General features: G+C 43.0%; 1 protein-coding gene across 1 annotated transcript; it reads left to right on the top strand.

The window, feature by feature from the left end:
• Positions 1-8,955: 8,955 nt before the first annotated feature.
• On the top strand, positions 8,956-17,532 carry LOC123452394 (mechanosensitive ion channel protein 2, chloroplastic-like). The gene is made up of 13 exons (XM_045129042.1): positions 8,956-9,034; positions 9,696-9,940; positions 10,531-10,688; positions 11,216-11,336; positions 11,424-11,518; positions 11,635-11,748; positions 13,913-13,973; positions 14,681-14,830; positions 14,905-15,015; positions 15,352-15,519; positions 15,630-15,743; positions 16,159-16,215; positions 16,565-17,532. Exons 2-13 carry the CDS (start codon positions 9,791-9,793, stop codon positions 17,261-17,263), a joined length of 1,998 nt encoding a protein of 665 aa, XP_044984977.1. The 5' UTR covers positions 8,956-9,034; positions 9,696-9,790; the 3' UTR covers positions 17,264-17,532.
• The last annotated feature ends 633 nt before the right edge of the window (positions 17,533-18,165 follow it).

Raw genomic sequence — 18,165 nt, 5'->3', positions numbered from 1 at the left:
GACTCTCTTTCTTATTTTAGCCCTCGGCCGGATCGTCGAAACAATCGAGTACGTCGTCAAAGCGTGGCGCAACCAAGACGATGAAACAAGGAGAAACATGCACCATCGAGGTTGTCGACAGTGCAACCGGCAGGCCGCTGGAGCCCCGCAAGAGCGCCACCAAGTTTGTCAGCCAATGCGGAGCCGTTGTTAGAGACAACGCTCTGATCACCGTCCGGGAGTGGAATAAGCCAAAGAAGGCACGAATTGCTGGTTTCACTTTTGTCGATAAGAGAACAAAAAAGATTGCTTCAAGAAGCTTATGGAACATTTCGTTCTACCTCCGGAATACAACAAATTCGATGCGGAGGGTAACAAGATTGAGGAAAACAAGGAGAGGAGGAGGCTAGTCAAACAGTTCGCTCTTCATAAGATGGCCGACGCATTCCGGAAATTCAAGCAAAATCTAGCCCATGACTTTGTCAAGCAGAACAAGACTCCGGATTTCAAAGGACAATATGAGAAACTGAAACATGATTGGCCAGAATTTGTGAAGCAAAAGAAATCGGAGCAGTTCATTCAAATATCGAAAAAAATAAGGAAAATGCGGCTAAGAAGGAGTACAATCATATTATGGGGCCAGGAGGGTATCGCATTTGGGTGCCTAGGTTGGAGAAGATGGAGAACGAGCTGAGGGCGCGAGGAATCCGTCAGTACGGAGGATGGGACCAAAGGGCCAAAAGCTGGTGGTACGGGCATGGGGAACGCTGAACCCGGAGCAGGAGTGTGTTTACGGGGCAAATTAATTAAACCCACCCAAGCCCTTATTGACGCAATGAGGATGCTCAAGAGGGAAGATCAAGTTCAACGAGAGAACGACGCGCGACAAAAGCCCTCGGAAATCCCGAACACGGAGGACGTGTACGAGGCATGGGGCACATTCGTGGAAAATAGGGTTCCCGACGATGACCCGTCGGTTACGACGAAGAGAAAGATGGATCGGGAAGCGATGTTGTGGCGCGGTTGGCATCGGAAATGGATGTGATGAAGAAAACCATGAGTGTACTAGTAGCGAAAGAGATGCAGCTGGGTGCAGCATGAAGATCATCCAGCGGATCTCGGAAGCCAGCAGCGGAGAAGCAGCGTGGCTTCCACGGAGGGCCCATCGGCTGGTGCGAGATGCACCGACGATCGAAATTACTGCACCGGAGCCTCGGTGGTCGAATTACTGACACGGGGCCTCCTCGCTACCCCGTGGACGATATAAAGGAGATGAAACAATGTCATCGTATTATCCTATCGGGAACATGTCCATGAAGGTAGCCATCGGCAGTGCTTTACCATGTTTACCGGAGCACTCCACCACAACAACCCCATTCAAGATGGCTATGCTCGTGTCACGGTGGAGGACATAGTCCAAGGGTTTGAGGACCGGAGATTGACATTGCTACACCGAAGGGGAGAAAAGACTTGGAGATGTCAAGCGCCATTTCATTCTATGGCAAAAGAAGTTTATCAAGTTTCCGGCGAGGCGCCAAGGACAACAAGTCCACCCCTACGGTGGTGGTGGTGGCGGTGGCGGTGGTGGTGGTGGTGGTGGTGGTGGCGGTTCACCTACACCTCCGTCACGTCGCCCGCCCCGATCCTACACGTCCGCGGTGATCGACGCCACCCCGTCCCGTCCGGCGGTGATCGACGCCGCCCCAATCCACCTCCGGCAAAGAAGCGAAGCAGTCCTGGATTATTAACCCGGACCCTTATGTACCTAAGACCACAAAGGTACGGAGCCATCACGAAGCCTCTCCCCACAAGGCCTTGGGAACGTAGTGCCGAGGAAGCCGCGGGCGGCTGCCGATCATGAGAAATGGAAGGCGGACTGCAAGAAGAAAAGAGAGCCCGAGCCCAAGCCGTATTTTCGATGAGCAAAGAAGTGGGCTAAGTCATTTTTGAGCACACCGTCCCAAGCCGCGAAGAATCTGCCTGACGACTATGCACGTGAACTTCGTGGGAGGCATTCATGTTGAAGGAGAAGAAAGAGCGGCGGAGAACCGGAGAACAAAGCCTTGGAGGAGGCCGAGAAAACGGAATTAGAAAGTAAAAAGCGGAAATGAGTTGCCCAGCTCGGGAACAAAGTAAACAATCGATTGCCCGCTTATAGTGAAAGCCGCCGTCGGATGACCCCGATATCATAGCAGCTGCGGACATGGATTGATTAACGAGTGCCGAGAACAAGCGGCCAACTTAGGTATTACTCTTCGTGAAATGTTAGGCCTTGATGAGGCGCCGGTGAAGGAGGTAGTAATTACATATGTGAAGAATGGGCCTCTCTCGAGCTCGCGAGAAGAGGATCTACCTCCACAAATGAAAGGTCTGCGAAATGGTACAAGGGTTACATAAAAATAAAAACGCCAAAGAATATATTTATGCGGAAGTTAGATATGAGCATCACTTCAAACATTACTATGTACAAATTCATCCGAGTGAATTGTTCCAGCTTTTCAATCTGCGAGCTCAAACAAATCTATCATCGGTTGCTACGTTACGAAGTGATTTATTTCTACCCCATCTCGTTCATATTGCCTGCACTATATATATGTCGTAACTATATTGTTGTGTCCGCTATTATACATGCAGAATGAAGATTAAGGAATGCGAGTAAGGAACATCCATGATGTTGGGTTCATTGACCCACACATCGTTAATGGATATGTGTTGGAGCATCACCCGCCGACATGGAGGCGGACTGGGGCATTTCTTACAAAGCAGGAACTCAAAAGTGATATTCTATTTCCTTACCATTTTGGGTGAGTGTTTCTGTCTTGAGCACATTCTCTTTTGTTTACTCCATGCATGGTATGTGGCCGGCTAATCGATGAGTTATGCATGACGATCTGTGCATGTATCGTGTCCGCAGTTCCACTGATTCTGCTAGTAATTAAAGTTGACACCTCGAATGTCTCGTCCACGACTCTCCGAATATGGATCCAAAGCTTTGGGGCGGCATGAAAAGAATGCTGCAGAAGTAATTATTTTCATTCATTTGCGCTCTATATCGATCGGCCTATTTCGTTCATTTCCTAATATCAAGTAACTAATAACTCTCTTGTTCATTTAATTTTCTTTGCCTCGTAGGGTTTGGAGACGGTTCGTAGATACAAAGGTTGGTGAATTCAAAAGAGCTAGAATTCAAAAGGTCAAAGGCTAAGAATGGTGGGGATATTCAGCCGCGGGGACCAATCTATGTGGATACTATGTCATGAGATGATCCGGAGATACACCTCTAAGCGGGTTCGAGTGATACCAATGCTCGGAGGAATAACCTCGGTGATGCTTAGTCCAGAGCTCGCTTCGACCACTTCAAGAGGAACTAGCTGGATGGTTCGGAGGAAGTCCTCCATCCTAAAGGAGAACACCATTACGAGGACGTAGAACTTTATATGCATTAAATTATGTATGGAAACTTGTTCAAAATTGTATATGGTCATCCGATGATATTGAATATATATTGTATATTCCTCTTGAATTCTTTTTGGTTCTAATTTCAAATTTGTTTGAAATTGTACATTCATATGCATGTATGTAGTACCGTAGAATATGTGAAACTCCTTCAAAATTAAAATAAAGCACAAAAGAAATAAAACAATACAAATTAAACAGAAAACAGGTTTGGGGGCTAAAACCTAAACTCGTGCGCTTTAGTCGCGGTTGTCCATAAGAACCGCGACTAAAGGTCCTCCGCCCGACGCTCGGCGCCACGTGGAGCGGGCCTTTAGTTGCGGTTCTTAAGCAACCGCGACTACTGGGGCCTTTAGTCGCGCCTATTTGGTCGCGTTGCGCAACCGCGACTAATGGCGATCGAACCGCGACCAAAGGCCCTTTTCCACCGTCTCTCTCTCTCTCTCTCTCTCTCTCTCTCTCTCTCTCTCTCTCTCTCTCTCTCTCTCTCTCTCTCTCTCTCTCTCTCTCTCTCTCTCTCTCTCTCTCTCTCTCTCTCTCTCTCTCTCTCTCTCTCTCTCTCTCTTTGTGCGTGGCGCCGCTTTGAGGAGGGCGCCGCACATGCTTCGGTGTCGACTCATCACATCCTAGGGTTTGAAGAGCGAGTGTGCCAAGAGTTTGGTTGATCGTTGATGAAAGTGTACGTGAGTCGGGTTTAGACTCTCATGAGACGGTTTGGTTCCTATGTATCGTTTTGAATAGGTGCACATGAGCATCGCCAACCCCGGCTGCTCGTTGATGGTGGAATTTACGTTTTGTGTGAAGTTGTTTATTTTGTGTGAACAGAGGTGTGGTGGGTCCAATTTCAATTATCATCAGCCCTAGTATTGGTTTAACATTCAATGATAATATTGGTTCCATTTTTACTACCTATGTATCGGAAAATTAGGTTTAGCACCACAACAATTTGATTCGTAATCAATATGCTTTTTTTGTGGCATTCTCTCTATATTTTTGCACCAGCATACAAAACATATACATGATAGGCTGTGCTTGTTAGAGATCATGACTAATTCTAAGATGTAATGTTCTTAATCGAACAGTTTTTTGTTGGTTTTTCTAGTGTACCTATGCGTATAAAAAAAGGACACACCAAACGAAACGGTTACGTATGCAAACAACACGTAATAGAAGTTCTTTTTAAACTAGATGATGCTCCGCGCGTTGTAGCGAGAATCATGGTAAAAATATGTGAATAAATGGTAGAAGAAAAAAATAATGCAAAAAGAAATATAAAACTTTCTTACATGACTTAATCCCCTGGGAAAATTAATGAATGAGGTGGTTTGTTTTGTATGAAAAGATTAATGGGAAAAGTAACGTATTACTTCATGCATGACTCGATGATGTGACATTGTTGTATGAAGAAAAAAATTAGCTAGTATGTTGTAGCTATTTAAAAATAAAGGATGCATGTCCATAGGGCATACATTATCTATATTCATAATTATGATGCTACAAAAAACAAAAGGAATACAAGTGGTTGTACTGTTGCATATCATACTCACTCACTGCAACTATCAAGCATCCATGATCTTCGTTGTCACCGGGCAAGGAAAGCATCAAGCAGCTGGTCTACGCCTTGGTGCTGAAGAAGTGCGTATCCATTAGGCATTAAGAACAACTTCAACGCACTGGCCCATTTCGTCTGCACGTGTCCGTTTAGATCAAATCAGACACAAAAATCGGGTCAACGCGTCGATCCAAATGAAAGTGAGACTCCTCATTTTTTAGACATTTAGCAATAATTATTTAGCTCGGTTCGTCGCGGGTATTGACCTTATATGTTTTCATCTTTTTACCTCGGTTTTTCATACAAAATGTATATTGCTTAGAAAAATATGAATACAATTTAAAATTCTTAAAAAGTGGGTTGCTATATTTTAAAAGTGTAGGAACATTTTTAAAAGCTACATGGACATTTAAAAAAAACATGAACAAATTGCATGGACTTTTTTAAAATATGTTTAAAATTTTATTAAAGGCATGGACATTTTTTAAAGATGATCTTACCATGCATTAAAAAAAACTATGCATTGACTATTGAAAAAGATACTCATAGGGTATTTCAAAAATAATCATTGTATATGAAAAAGTAATTAAACCGAGGAAAATAAAATAAAAATAAAAAATAGAATTAAGAAATAAAAGTAAAATTAAATTAAAGGGAGTACTGAAAAAAAAAAGATAGATATCCAAAATAATAGCCGGACGAATTATGAAAACCGGAGAAACCTAATACATTGTGAACAAAATAATAGCCGAACTATCAAGCATCCATGATCTTCGTTGTCACCGCGCAGCTGGTCTAAGCCTTGGTGCTGAAGAAATGCCTATCCATTTGGCACTAAGAGCATTAGGAACAACTTCAACGCACTGGCCCATTTCTGTTGTGTGTAAACCGGAAAGAAAACCGGAGAAACCTAATACATTGCGTACCAGGCGCCACTTGTGTGTAAGTGGGCCGGCCAAGTAGCGCGCATATGTGCGTTACAAAATAAGTTGGCGGGTATTTGACGCTAGGAAATGCGGGAGGCCCATTTCGGGCCTGTTACGCCAATTGTCAGCCAGACTGGTACTGTAGTGCCCCTGGCCCGAGTTTGTTTTCCCCTTTTTCTGTGTTTTTTCTCTTGGGTTATCTGTTTTTCTTCATTTCTGGACGGAGGGAGTAGACTTAAACATTTTTTGAAATGCACACTGAACTTTCTAATGGCACGAAAAAAAAATTAAGCTACGTTATCATTTTGTGAAATTGCAGAGACATGTTTTTAACATGTCACAACCATATTTGTGAAACGTGTGAATATTTATTTAAAATGTCACGTACATTCTTTTTGAATGGTAGTACTAAAATAATTTCATAGTAAGCACATAAATGTTTTACATCTTATTTTTAAAAACATTTCACATATATATTCTTTGAAAAAGTGAACTATTTTTTAAAAATTGCACATACATTTTATACAAGTATGCAAACATTATTTAAGTTGTATAAACATTTTTAAATGACACGGACATCCCGTTGTGAGGTGAGATTATATAGGAGGTGAAATTACGTTTATTATTTTTCATACGTACAGTCAAGCCCCCAAAGGTACGTACAGTCGACTACCACGACTTGGTTTTTAGTGTTGATTATCCCTTCTATTTTTAGGATCTGAGTATCACTACTATGTTAGCCTTCTATTTTTGAATGCTCGGCCCAACCAACAAAACTTTCCTCCTCCAGGCCGATAAGGATGCCCAGCCGAACCACCAAGGCTTTCCTCCTCCAAGCCGATGAAGATAAGTCCGAATTTATTAATTAAAAAGTACTTCTTTCAAAGATCATTTTAATATTTTTAGGTTCGAACAAATGACGCACTACATATGTTTTACTTGTCGTAATCTGAGATTTTTTCTTCTTTTTCGTAGATATGTATATTGTAAATGTTTTATCTTTTAAACCGTGCCTTCAAATCTTGAACCGTATCATCGTTGGATTCCTTACGTCTAGATCTTCAGAACTAGATCCCTTTTTGATAGATTTGGCAAAAAAATCATAAAAAAACCAGATGAAAAAACCGTCACTCTTGCGATAGAAAAAACAGAAAATACATTTTTTTTCGTTTCCGAGAGGCACGGTAGTGCCTTCACGAAGGTAAAATCGTGTCTCTCGTGGAAACAAAACCGTGCCTCTCGCAGAAGCAAAACTGTATCTCTCGCAAAAAATATGTTTTTTCGTTTCTAAGAGGCACGTCGTGAATGCAGAATTGTGCCTCTCATGAAAGCAAAACCGCACCTCTCGCAAAAAAAATACAGAAAACATGTTCTTTTGTTTCAAAGAGGCACATTCGTGCCTCTCGTAGAAGCAAAATTATGCCTCCCGCGGAAGCAAAATCATGCCTCTCGCGAAAAAAACAGAAACCACGTATTTTCGTGTACATTATTTTTCGTCGAAAAGCTAAGAAAGACCAGTGAAGAAGTGCTCCCTAACTAGAAGTTCCATCAACTCTGATAATTCGATAGGAGGCGATTTTTCTCCCTTGTATCGAGATGAATGAACCCATCGCCTCAGGCAGCCCCCTAAATGGGTAGTTTGAGAGGGAGAATACATGCGTGTAGGCTTGGGCTTTTTTCATGTTAAGCAAGGGTTGATCGCAATAGGGGATGTAGCAGCAGTGTTCATACTAGAGGAGAGGGGCTAGGCAGAAGCATGCTCATCTCCGGTGACAGAGTCCTGGAGAACACATAGGTTGGGGGCGGACTCCTGGACGCAAGAGGCGATGGCCCGAGCAGCATCTCGTGCAATCTCCACGCAAGCAGCCACCAGGGGGCTTGACCCCCCTCAACAAAATCAGGGGGCTCGATCCCCTCGCACACTCGCTCGATCCCCGCGAGGGAGAGGAGTGCTCCCTCGATCCCCGACGCCTCATGTCGCCGGCCGGCGACCCACCGGTGATCAGCAGCATGACCATAGCCGCACCTTGCCGCTCCCTTCTATCTCCCTCCAGCCTTCAATCTCCTTCGTCCTAGCAAGACCACCACCGCACCTCACCGTCCCCTTCTCTCTCCCTCCAGCCTCCCATCTCGTTCCTCCCGGTAGCCTTCCGTGAAGATCTTGCGCATGCGCGCCATTTCCCACCGGATCCGGTGAGATCCGACTGATCCCCGCGCCACGGCAAGCCCTTGCAAGGCCGCCGCCGATCTCGTCTGCGTTGTGGGTGACCCCCCGCTCGCCCGCCTGTCCGCTAAAAAAGAATAACGGTTTGAATACTAAATAATATAGGGAGAGGGGCGAGGTGGCGGAGCGGACGAAGGTTTGACGGGGAAGGTCGCCGGCAGCGGGGCGTGGCGGAGGTGCAGGGTCGGCGGCGAGGCGGATCTAGGACAAGGAGGGAGCTCGAGCGGTGTACGGTCCGATAAAACACATGTGCTTTTTTTACAAAAAACAAAACGTTTTTTTCACTTACAAAAGACTGCGGGTTGATTTAGAAGAAACAATGTTTCTTTTTTGTCTTTTTTGTAAAAGCGGCAACGACGTACGACCAGAAATACTGTATTTGTATTTGTATTTGTATGTCATGGCGGAAGAAAATGGAAATCATCATCATAATAATAAAAAACCATTCTTCCACGCAACCCACGCCTCCGCCGGCCCGCTCCACTCCACCACCAGACAGCAGACCAACACGCGAGGCGTGGGTCCATCCGTCCGTCCGTCCGTCCCGCAGCACACCAACACGCAGCCAGGGAGCGAACTCGCGAGGCCGATAAGGCTACACGTGCGTGGCCTTCGCCGTCTTCGTCTTCCCTCCCCGTCGCTCTCCCCTCTTCTCCCATCTGTCGCCGAGGGCCGTAATCGCCTTGGCCTTCTTCTCCCCTCCAATCCCCACCCCGACCCCCACCTAACCCTCCCTCCCCCACCCCCCGACCCGCCGACCGCGCCTCCCCCACCCAACCACGCCGCCGCTCCCCTCCCCTCCCCGCCGCGGCGCGGGCCGGGCCGGCGGGCTCCACCGGGCCGGCGCGGAGCGGGGGAGACCCGCCCCGACCCCGGCCCCGTCCTCCTCCTCCTCCGGTGACGAACCCTAACTCGCCTCAACTCTTCTTCCCACTCTCGTTGTCATGTTTGTTGATGCAAAGGAGAATAAATTGGGTGGGTCGGTACTCGTAGGGGGCGGGCAATAAGCCGCCGGCCGTAGGTCTTGAAATCCAGCCATCTTACCTGGGCTGCAGTTTCAACTACTAGCGCCGTACTACTCACGCTGCCCCGGCCTCTTCGGTTTCATCCCTCTCCCCAACCGAAGTAGGCTGGCAAAAGAAGAGCGCCCCAGAATTTGCGATGAAGCACCATCCGATCGGATTTTGTTGCTACTACTAATAATAATATGGTCTTTTTGGGCTCTGCTATGGAGCGCTAGTCGAGCCTGCTTGCTGGCTCTGCTTTCCCTTGCTTGGACTTGGGCTGCACACTTACTCTTGTGGCATATTTGCACGTTTCAGAAAAGTATGGACTGATCTTATATCACATTTGATTTGTAACAACAAACCACATTATTAGTTCATACTAACCATGAATTTCCTGTTCATTTGGTTCCTTTCTCTCTGTCGGTACAACTACTGTAGCTTCAAAATCTGCAAGCTTCCTCTATTGCGACCCCATAATCTTTCCAGACAGCCAAGCCTATCGCAAGACACACTCATGATGTTCCTTTTTATTATTATTATTATGTTTCCAGGGTCATAAACTAGCACAACAAACGGATGAGGAGCTGCTGATTTATTGAAGCTCGACCATTTGATGTGAACATTTTGCATTCCTTCCGTGCTTAAGATGGCGGTTGGGCTCACATCCCAGCTGTTCCAAGGAGTCACTGCTACAAACAGGTTCGGCCAAACCAACAGTTTTTGCGGAGTACGACGGATAGCTGGTGTGGAGATGCGACGTTCTTCCCCATCCACTTCGTTTCCTTCACTTGCTTATGTACGCTCTCTTTCAGCCTCGCAAAGCCAACAGCACTCAAACATTCTTCTCATATTTTTTTTTTATGTTAGATGGGGTCTAGGCGATTCTATTGTGATACTTTATCACAAGTCATTAAACTGCCAGCATGTTCTCTTACATATATATTTGATTACCTTGCAAGTGTGAATTATACTTCCATATTTGTGTCTAGTGTAAAGGTAGTAGCTGTCCGTTTAACAGAAGAGAACACACGTCTTCCAGAATAGGAGGCTGTATAAAATGTATGTCGTAAAGAATGAGCTATCCCTGTCCAGTTCTCTTTCACAGGCCACCAGACAAGGCCGGCTACGCTATTCATCCAAATATTTTAATGTTTCAGTTTTTTCTAATAAGAAGAACGCACCGGACAAATTTGAGTGGTGCAGTTTGTTATAAGATAATTGGATTCATAGTATCTGGAGGGTTGTCGGACACCATTGTTGCTCTATCATAATATATGTATGCATCTTAGGTTGGGTTGGTGCTGTAGTCCTGATGTCACATTGAGTTTCAGTTTCTCCCACATTGCTATTGTCTATCTAAAAATATATGGTTTGTTTGCCTTGCAGGGGCAAGATTCTTTGGTGCATAACTCGCACAGGAGGAACTACATGCCCATGCTTTATGTGCCTTATAGATATCGGGCCTCGCGTGTTAGATCTTTTGCCTTGCCAGTTGCTTTGAAGGAAATTCCTTTGGTCAAGAGTGCGTCATCAGTATTGACTAGGTAGCTCCCCTCGTGGCATAATTTACTTTTGAAATTTCTAGATTGCTTGGATAGTTTGCATGGATGATACACTGAGTGGTTTGCCAGTTGACTCTAATCTGGATTATTCAATTTCTGATTGACTATAAAATGTATCTCACAGTAAATATTTTGTAAAGCAGAACATGTAACAACTGTATTATGGTTGGTACCTGGCAATATCTTGTCCAGTTGAAGTTAAGAAAATGAAGAATCTAGGGTGCTGATTGGATGCCTGAAGATGCGGTAGCATCTATGTACTGTTTTTATTTCTACTTTAAAAATGATAATAATTAGAACATACTAGTTAATGCACCAACATGTTGGCCAAGATAGTTTGGTGATAGTCTTGTGAGCTCCCATAGATATTCAATAGGCTCTTGGCTGCCCTGTTTTTCCGTTCTTGAAGTCATATTTATATCGTTTATTTATACTGTTTTCAGTCAGTTCATGCTTGAATTGACACTTTTTAAAAGTTGCTTCTTTTGTTCTTTTTGTTCCTTTGACAGGTCATGCGACACTTTACTTGCAAATCCAGCTACTGCACTCGTGGTACCTGCAATTGGAATAATTTTATTTGCTCTATGGGGTTTTTTGCCTCTAGTGAAGGACATCAGAAACCGTTTTGATGTATGTGCCTATATGTTCAACCTGATTTTTTATCCTTATATTTATCGGTAGCTAAATAACCACATCCTTCCTTAATGTAACTTGCAGCATGGAGGTAACTGGAAAAAGAGCCCTACGTACCTAATTTCTACTTCCTACCTTCAACCTTTACTCCTTTGGACAGGAGCAACACTTATCTGCAGGTATAGACACAGCAGAGAGTAACAATTGTTTCTTGCACCTATCTGATAGAAACTGCTTCCTCAGAAGGTTTAGGTCTGTTGCTGAATTTCCCTTCTATTCACACATTGTCCTACAGGGGTTTGGATCCAGTCGTGTTACCTTCAGCAGCAAGCCAAGCTGTTAAAACACGCCTTTTGACTTTTGTGAGATCATTATCGACTGTCCTGGCTACTGCATATATTCTGACAAGGTGCAAATGATATACTCTCAATTAAAAGTCCCAATGACTGTTCGCAAGTTATATTTTTGATGATAATAACCACGCACATGCTTATGGCAGCGTTTCTGTTTTTGATGCAAACAGACTTACTGGATCTTGGAATTAGGCCATTGACAATCTCTTATTCTAGCTCAACGTCAGTTTTGTTAACCATGTAGCAAGTGGATACCTTAAACTGGTTTGGTAGGTTGAGGTGTCATAGCTGTGGGCCATTAGCTAGTCATCTTTTTTACCTATTAGTTGCTTTGCTGGGGGCTTAAGCCAATAATTTAAGATCTGGTTGCATTTAGTTAGGTAAAGATTATACAAAAATCCATTCTTTCTTTTAGCTGATGTTTGGGGCCTGTCTGTACAAAAGAGGAAGCACCCGAATTGAAATGAACTAATAATGATTAAACAAAACTATTCTATCACCTTTATGTCTCGTTGTCTCTCCCCCTTGCGGAAGCACCTCCGTAACTTCCCTCTTTTCCAATCTACATACTGTAGTCTTTCCCCACCGTCATGTTGTTTGAGATTCTCTAACTGAGAGCTATTATGATTTGTAGCACAATGGGGCTACAGTAAATTAGCTGCATTTAGATCCCCCCACCCCCATCCCCCGCCACACAGTGGCAATATTTATCTCAGTTGGACCCCTATAATTCAAACTACTCTCTCCGATCCAAAATAAGTGTTGCAGTTTTGAACTAAGTTTAGTTCAACCTTAGTTCAAAACTGTGACACTTATTTTGGATCAGAGGGAGTACCGTGTTCAACTAATGTTAAAATTATTTTGATAATTTGACTGCCTTTGTTGGGTTCTCCAGTATTATAAATCATATGTAATTAAACCAACTTGACTGGTGCCCACAATTTTGATCCCAAGCTTTAAAAGTCCCAAACAAAAATGCTAAATAATCAGAATAATAGGCACTCATGATTGTACCTGAACTAGCACATTGCCCGTGTGTTGTTACAGAGCTATAAAAAACACTAGGAGTTGGACTACCGACTTAGGAGATCTTCACAAGACGTTGGTGTTTTGCAGCTGTTCCACAGTCCATGATTAACAAGAGAGCAAGAACACAATGAAAGATCATGTTGCGGAAGTTGGAGTCCTAAGTGGCCACAGTAGGGTCCTTTACTATATTTAAAGTGAGAGATCATTTCAAATTTTGAAACGTAGGGGAATAGGCATGAATAAGTTGACTGCACAAGATCATGGATTGGCTAGGACGACAATCTAGTGTCGCGTTTTTTTGCAATTTGCTCACTCTCTTATATTATAATATAGAATTACGAAGAATTTTTCAGGGAAAAAACTAAAACCATGAGCATGATTTTGGGTGGAGTGGCATTTCCGTATTTGTTACCTAATTTTTTTACAAGAGTATTGTTCTCACATTAAAGTAGTACTCCCTCCGATCTGAATTAATTGACGCATCCTCTATACAATCAGCCTCTAATATGTACTAATACTGCGTCAATTAATTTGAACCAGAGGGAGCAGTATATTTGTGTAGTTGTGTTAGGTCTGACATGGGAGTCGAGGTGCATTTGTGTATTAAAGTCTTTCGAAAGGTTGCTGGTGCACATGTGGATAGAAATGCATTTGTTTGTTCAGTTGTTGGTCCCATATGTGAACTCACCACCAACTCCTACCTTTATAAGTAGGAAAGGGAATGTGTTGACTTCCTTATAAAATGACACCCCCGCTTCCGGTATTTATTTGACTGCTCCTGACCAGTTTAGACAGCTACAGCATATCTTTTTTAAGGGGGCAGCCCGGTGCATGTAGCTCCCGCTTGCGCAGTGTCGGGGGTAGGGTCCGACCACTTTGGGTCTATTGTACGCAGGCTTTCCCTACATTTCTGCAAGAGGCTGTTTCCAGGATTTGAACCCGTGACCTCATGATCACAAGGAAGCAGCTTTACCACTGCGCCAATGCTCCCCTTCTACAGCACATGTTTTTTACTCTAGATATTCGACAACAAAGTTCCTTGTAGTGCTCTACTGCCGTAGAAAGAGGTGTATGCAGAAAGTGTTGAGATGTTGTGTAGAAAATCTACCCTTGTTTGTATGGTTAGTGGGTTACTTATGTCTTAGTTTTTTATCCATGCTTCCAGTACTAACATATTTTATCTTCTCATAGCTTGATTCAGCAGATACAGAAATTTCTAGTGGATATAAGAAGCCCCAGTGACACACGAGCTGTAAGAATTCATTCCTTATATCACAGTGATTACGTTGTTAGAATACCTAATGTAGATCAGCTGCATTTCAGTTTTAGTGATATAAATGGTTCTACCAGCTGGATTTTAGTTTACATTACGATGCATTTGTTTCTGAAGGAAATAGTAAATGGATATTATGCAGTATTTAAGGGTTGTAGGGATAAGCATATATAAGGATGGGAGTTCGTCGGTGTGGGGATTCTCTTTCTGCAGTATTCTGCAGCACTTTTTTACTGACTTCCTATGAGAATTGGGAGAGGTGGGGGGTGAAGTTTGTATAGCATTTTGTTGAAGAAAGTCTTTTTCCTGGTTTTCTTTGTAGCGATTCTGTTTGGGAGGTTAGAGTTTATGAAGATAGAAAGAACGAGGTTCTCATGTTTTTTTTTGAAGTGTAGATTATTATTTGAAATTCTATTTACTCTTTGTTTTGGTAGACATTATTGAATATAACTCTGATGCTACATTATTTACTTGATAGCTGGGATTAAACTTTCTCAATGTTAGTGCTCTTAGTGAAACAGATGCTAAATTTGATATTTGATCTTATTAAGTTGGAGTAGTTATTTTGCATTGTACTTGTATCATATAAGTTGTCCCTCAATTTTTTCCAGTACTTATAGCATATAAGCTGTTCCTCAATTTTTTCCATTGTTGTAACCATACTTATGCAAGTCTGTTTGTGGCAGATGGGGTTGGATTTTACCATGAGAGCTGTTTATACTGGTATATGGATTGCTGCTGTTTCTCTCTTTATGGAGTTGCTGGGTTTCAATACCCAGAAGTGGATAACTGCCGGAGGTTTCGGGACAGTATTGCTTACGCTTGCTGGTCGTGAGGTACTGCATTTTTTTATTGATAGTGTTAGCTACTTAGCTTGTGCTGTACTGATAACTATGGTCTTCCATTGCAGATTTTTACGAATTTCCTCTCAAGTGTTATGATCAATGCCACCCGCCCATTTGTAGTGAGTGAATGGATCAATGCAAAGATAGATGGTGTTGAGGTATCTGGTATTGTTGAGGTCAGTATTTTGTATGCTTTATGAACTTCCTTGAACCATCTAGCATTTGATGCGGATTTGCAGTTTTCTTTGTTTCATTTTGTCGACCAAAACAGGAACCATCTAGCTAACCAGTTATTTGTCCCACAATTCAGAATTTCATGAACTACTATCACTCATAACGCATACAAGATGTTTATATGCTTCATTCTATCTCTATGATTTCATGTAATTTGATTTTTAGCATTTTTTTCCATAACCAGACCATTACTTATATGCACTTATATTAGTCACACCCTTATACATGATATTGTTGATGTTTCATTTTGTCATGACACCAAGTAATTTGCTTTTCAGCATGTCGGCCTGTGGTCACCAACAATCATTAGAGGCGATGACAGAGAAGCTATATACATTCCTAATCATAAATTCACAATGTCTATATTGAGGAATAACACTCGGAGAAACCATTGGCGTATTAAGACATACCTTGCTATAAGCCACATGGATGCTGGAAAAATTGGTGTAAGAATTTTGAATAAATCTTGCACATTACGTATTTCTCCTTAACTTTGTATTGGTCCATTAACTCTCAAGACCTATTTTAACAATGTTTTTCTGTATTTCTTTGGCAGATAATTGTTGCAGACATGAGGAAAGTGTTGGCCAAGAATCATAACATAGAACAACAGAAGTTGCATAGGAGAGTATTTTTTGAAAAAATTGATCCAAAAACTCAAGCCCTTATGGTAATTTCTTATATTAAGCAATTCCACTTCTCCATTTAAATACAAGGCATACGTGTGCTTTATTTTTTATTTTCTGTCATAATTTCTCATAATGTTTTGCATAAAAATTTACATGCAAAATCTAAAAAGTCAAAGCTGTTTTAGCTTGTCAAAACTTAAGCATGAAAAAACTTCTAATCTGCAAGTTGGTTGCTGGTAGTAATGACTAGCTACCTTTCTGTTTTACTGGTGTCTCTTGTTTCCACATCTGCCTTTACCCTTTCTTGTCCAACTGGTGTCAAGATTGTAGGCTTCTTGTGCATGCATAGTTTTTATATTCTTGAAATATCAGAGCACCTGACATTTGATTGTCTTCAGTTTTACGTTGTGCCAAATTTTGCATCCTTAAATATCGTTTTGTTGTGCTGTCCTGCAGATATACATATCCTGCTTTGTGAAGACATCACACTTTGAAGAGTATCTAAACGTCCAGGTAATTTATTCTGATATGATGCTACATATTCTCCTTGCAACATATGTGGGGGCATATTAGTTTGTATAGCATATGCATGGTGTTGTGTGCAGAACTACATAAGTTTTGTTGAGATGGCTTGCATGGTTTGTAATTAAATTGCTGCTCAGTTTAGGTAGGACTAGTTGTACAGGGCATAGTTACCGGATTCACAGTGGTTTCCTTTGGGGAAAACTAGAAAAGAGTTAATTCCTGTTTCTTTATAATAGTGACATTGACAGGGGAATTTCATTAGGATCCAAATTGATGTGTAACCTGTGATCCTGCAAAATAACCCACTCAACTGTTCTGATGATCCAAATTGCAACAGGAAGCTGTTATGTTGGATCTTCTTACGATAGTTGGGCACCACAGGGCAAGGCTTGCTACACAGATTCGAACAGTTCAGAAATCATATGGCAATGCAGACATTGACAACATTCCTTTTGGAGAGGATACATATAGTCCTCGTGCACGTGGCCGTCCGCTCCTGATCGATACTTCTGCAAGGATCAGCGATGACAAGAAACCTCCTCGACCAGCAGTAGCACGTGAAGATCAGAAAGCAAAGGTGGCAAGTGTATCATCAGCAGAGACGAAGTCAGATGCACCTGATGGTTCTTCTAGTTTAAACAACTCCGAGAAGCAGGAGGAGAAAAAGTTGGTTCCAGACGACGCTGGGTTGAAGAAGGATCATGTGAAAACAACAATACCATCTCCCACAACTCCGTGGGCAGATCCCGTTGCATCTACTACTTCCAAGGCAGACGAAGGGAAGGCTCAAGGATCAGAAGGACAAAACGGCGATGGTTCTTCAGTTGCTACGCCAAAGAAGGAATCTAGTAGGCCTGCCTTTGAAGACAACATTGTTCTTGGTGTCGCTCTGGACGGCTCGAAGAGGACACTCCCAATTGACGAAGGGATGAACCCTCATCTATCGCTATCTGAACCTGAGCAAGACACTGGTTCGTCGTTGCCCAAGAAGAAAGGTCAAAGCTACTCACTTTCAGGCCAAGACAAGGCTGACTAGAGGAAGGTGATGGATCCATGTCGTCTGATCTTTACGGATTAATGATTTGTCACCAAGCCGACCTTTTTTGTGCGCTTGTGCAAATGCAATCAGTCACTCATTCATACAGCTAGCTCTTTTTTTTTTCTATGTTCGAGGCATGAATATACTTGTTGAAATGTACCTTAGGCGTCGATCGCTGTCAGACTTGTAAAGGTCGCAAGACGAATATTGTGTACATATGGTGCATCTGCTGGCTGTGACGATCTAGTGGGTTCCATTGGGTTCAATATGGTGGTCTTGGTGCATTCTTGTGATATCTGAATCATGTTGCACCGTCATCAGCTAAAAACTGACTGAAATGCAGTGCTTGACGCAGAACGAGCGAGTGTGAAGGGCATCGAGTTATTTAAAATTTATCATTTGCATTAATACAAACCACTCAAATGATTGATGCTGCGGCAGATAGTTGATTCTAAAAACATGAATAGTATATAGATAGTTGATTCCAAAAACATGAATAGCATATAGATTTACATATGCTGATCTCTACAACAAGGGGATGGCAATAGGTGCCTCCGACAACCAAGTTGCGGTTGCCTTCCTGTAAGATGACCAAATTACAGTCGCCTCACCGCAACAAACCTCCCTGGCACTGGCACCCAATGGACGATGGCGATCATGGGAACATCAATCCCAATGACAACTGCACTGCCTAGTTGCGGTTGGCTTGCCGTAAGATGACCAAATTGCAGTCGTCTCACCGCAACAAACCTCCTTGGTACTGACACCTAATGGACGATGACGATCATGGGAACATCAATCCCAATGACAACTGCATTGCCTCGTCATCTTTGTCGACTCCAGCGAGTCCTTGTGGATGGATTCTCCATGGGTGCTCGAAACATCGATGAGCCGCTGGC

The sequence above is a fragment of the Hordeum vulgare genome, chromosome 5H (genome assembly GCF_904849725.1).
Source record: "Hordeum vulgare subsp. vulgare chromosome 5H, MorexV3_pseudomolecules_assembly, whole genome shotgun sequence".
In the NCBI taxonomy this organism is placed as follows: Eukaryota; Viridiplantae; Streptophyta; class Magnoliopsida; order Poales; family Poaceae; genus Hordeum; species Hordeum vulgare.
This window is presented reverse-complemented; position numbering and strand designations above follow the sequence as displayed.

Excerpts from the sequence above, each read along its gene's own strand:
- LOC123452394 (XM_045129042.1), top strand. The coding sequence starts at position 9,791 with ATGGCGGTTGGGCTCACATCCCAGCTGTTCCAAGGAGTCACTGCTACA. Across the intron at positions 15,744-16,158 it reads CAAAAACTCAAGCCCTTATG|ATATACATATCCTGCTTTGT; the intron begins GTAATTTCTTAT and ends GCTGTCCTGCAG. Across the intron at positions 16,216-16,564 it reads AAGAGTATCTAAACGTCCAG|GAAGCTGTTATGTTGGATCT; the intron begins GTAATTTATTCT and ends AAATTGCAACAG.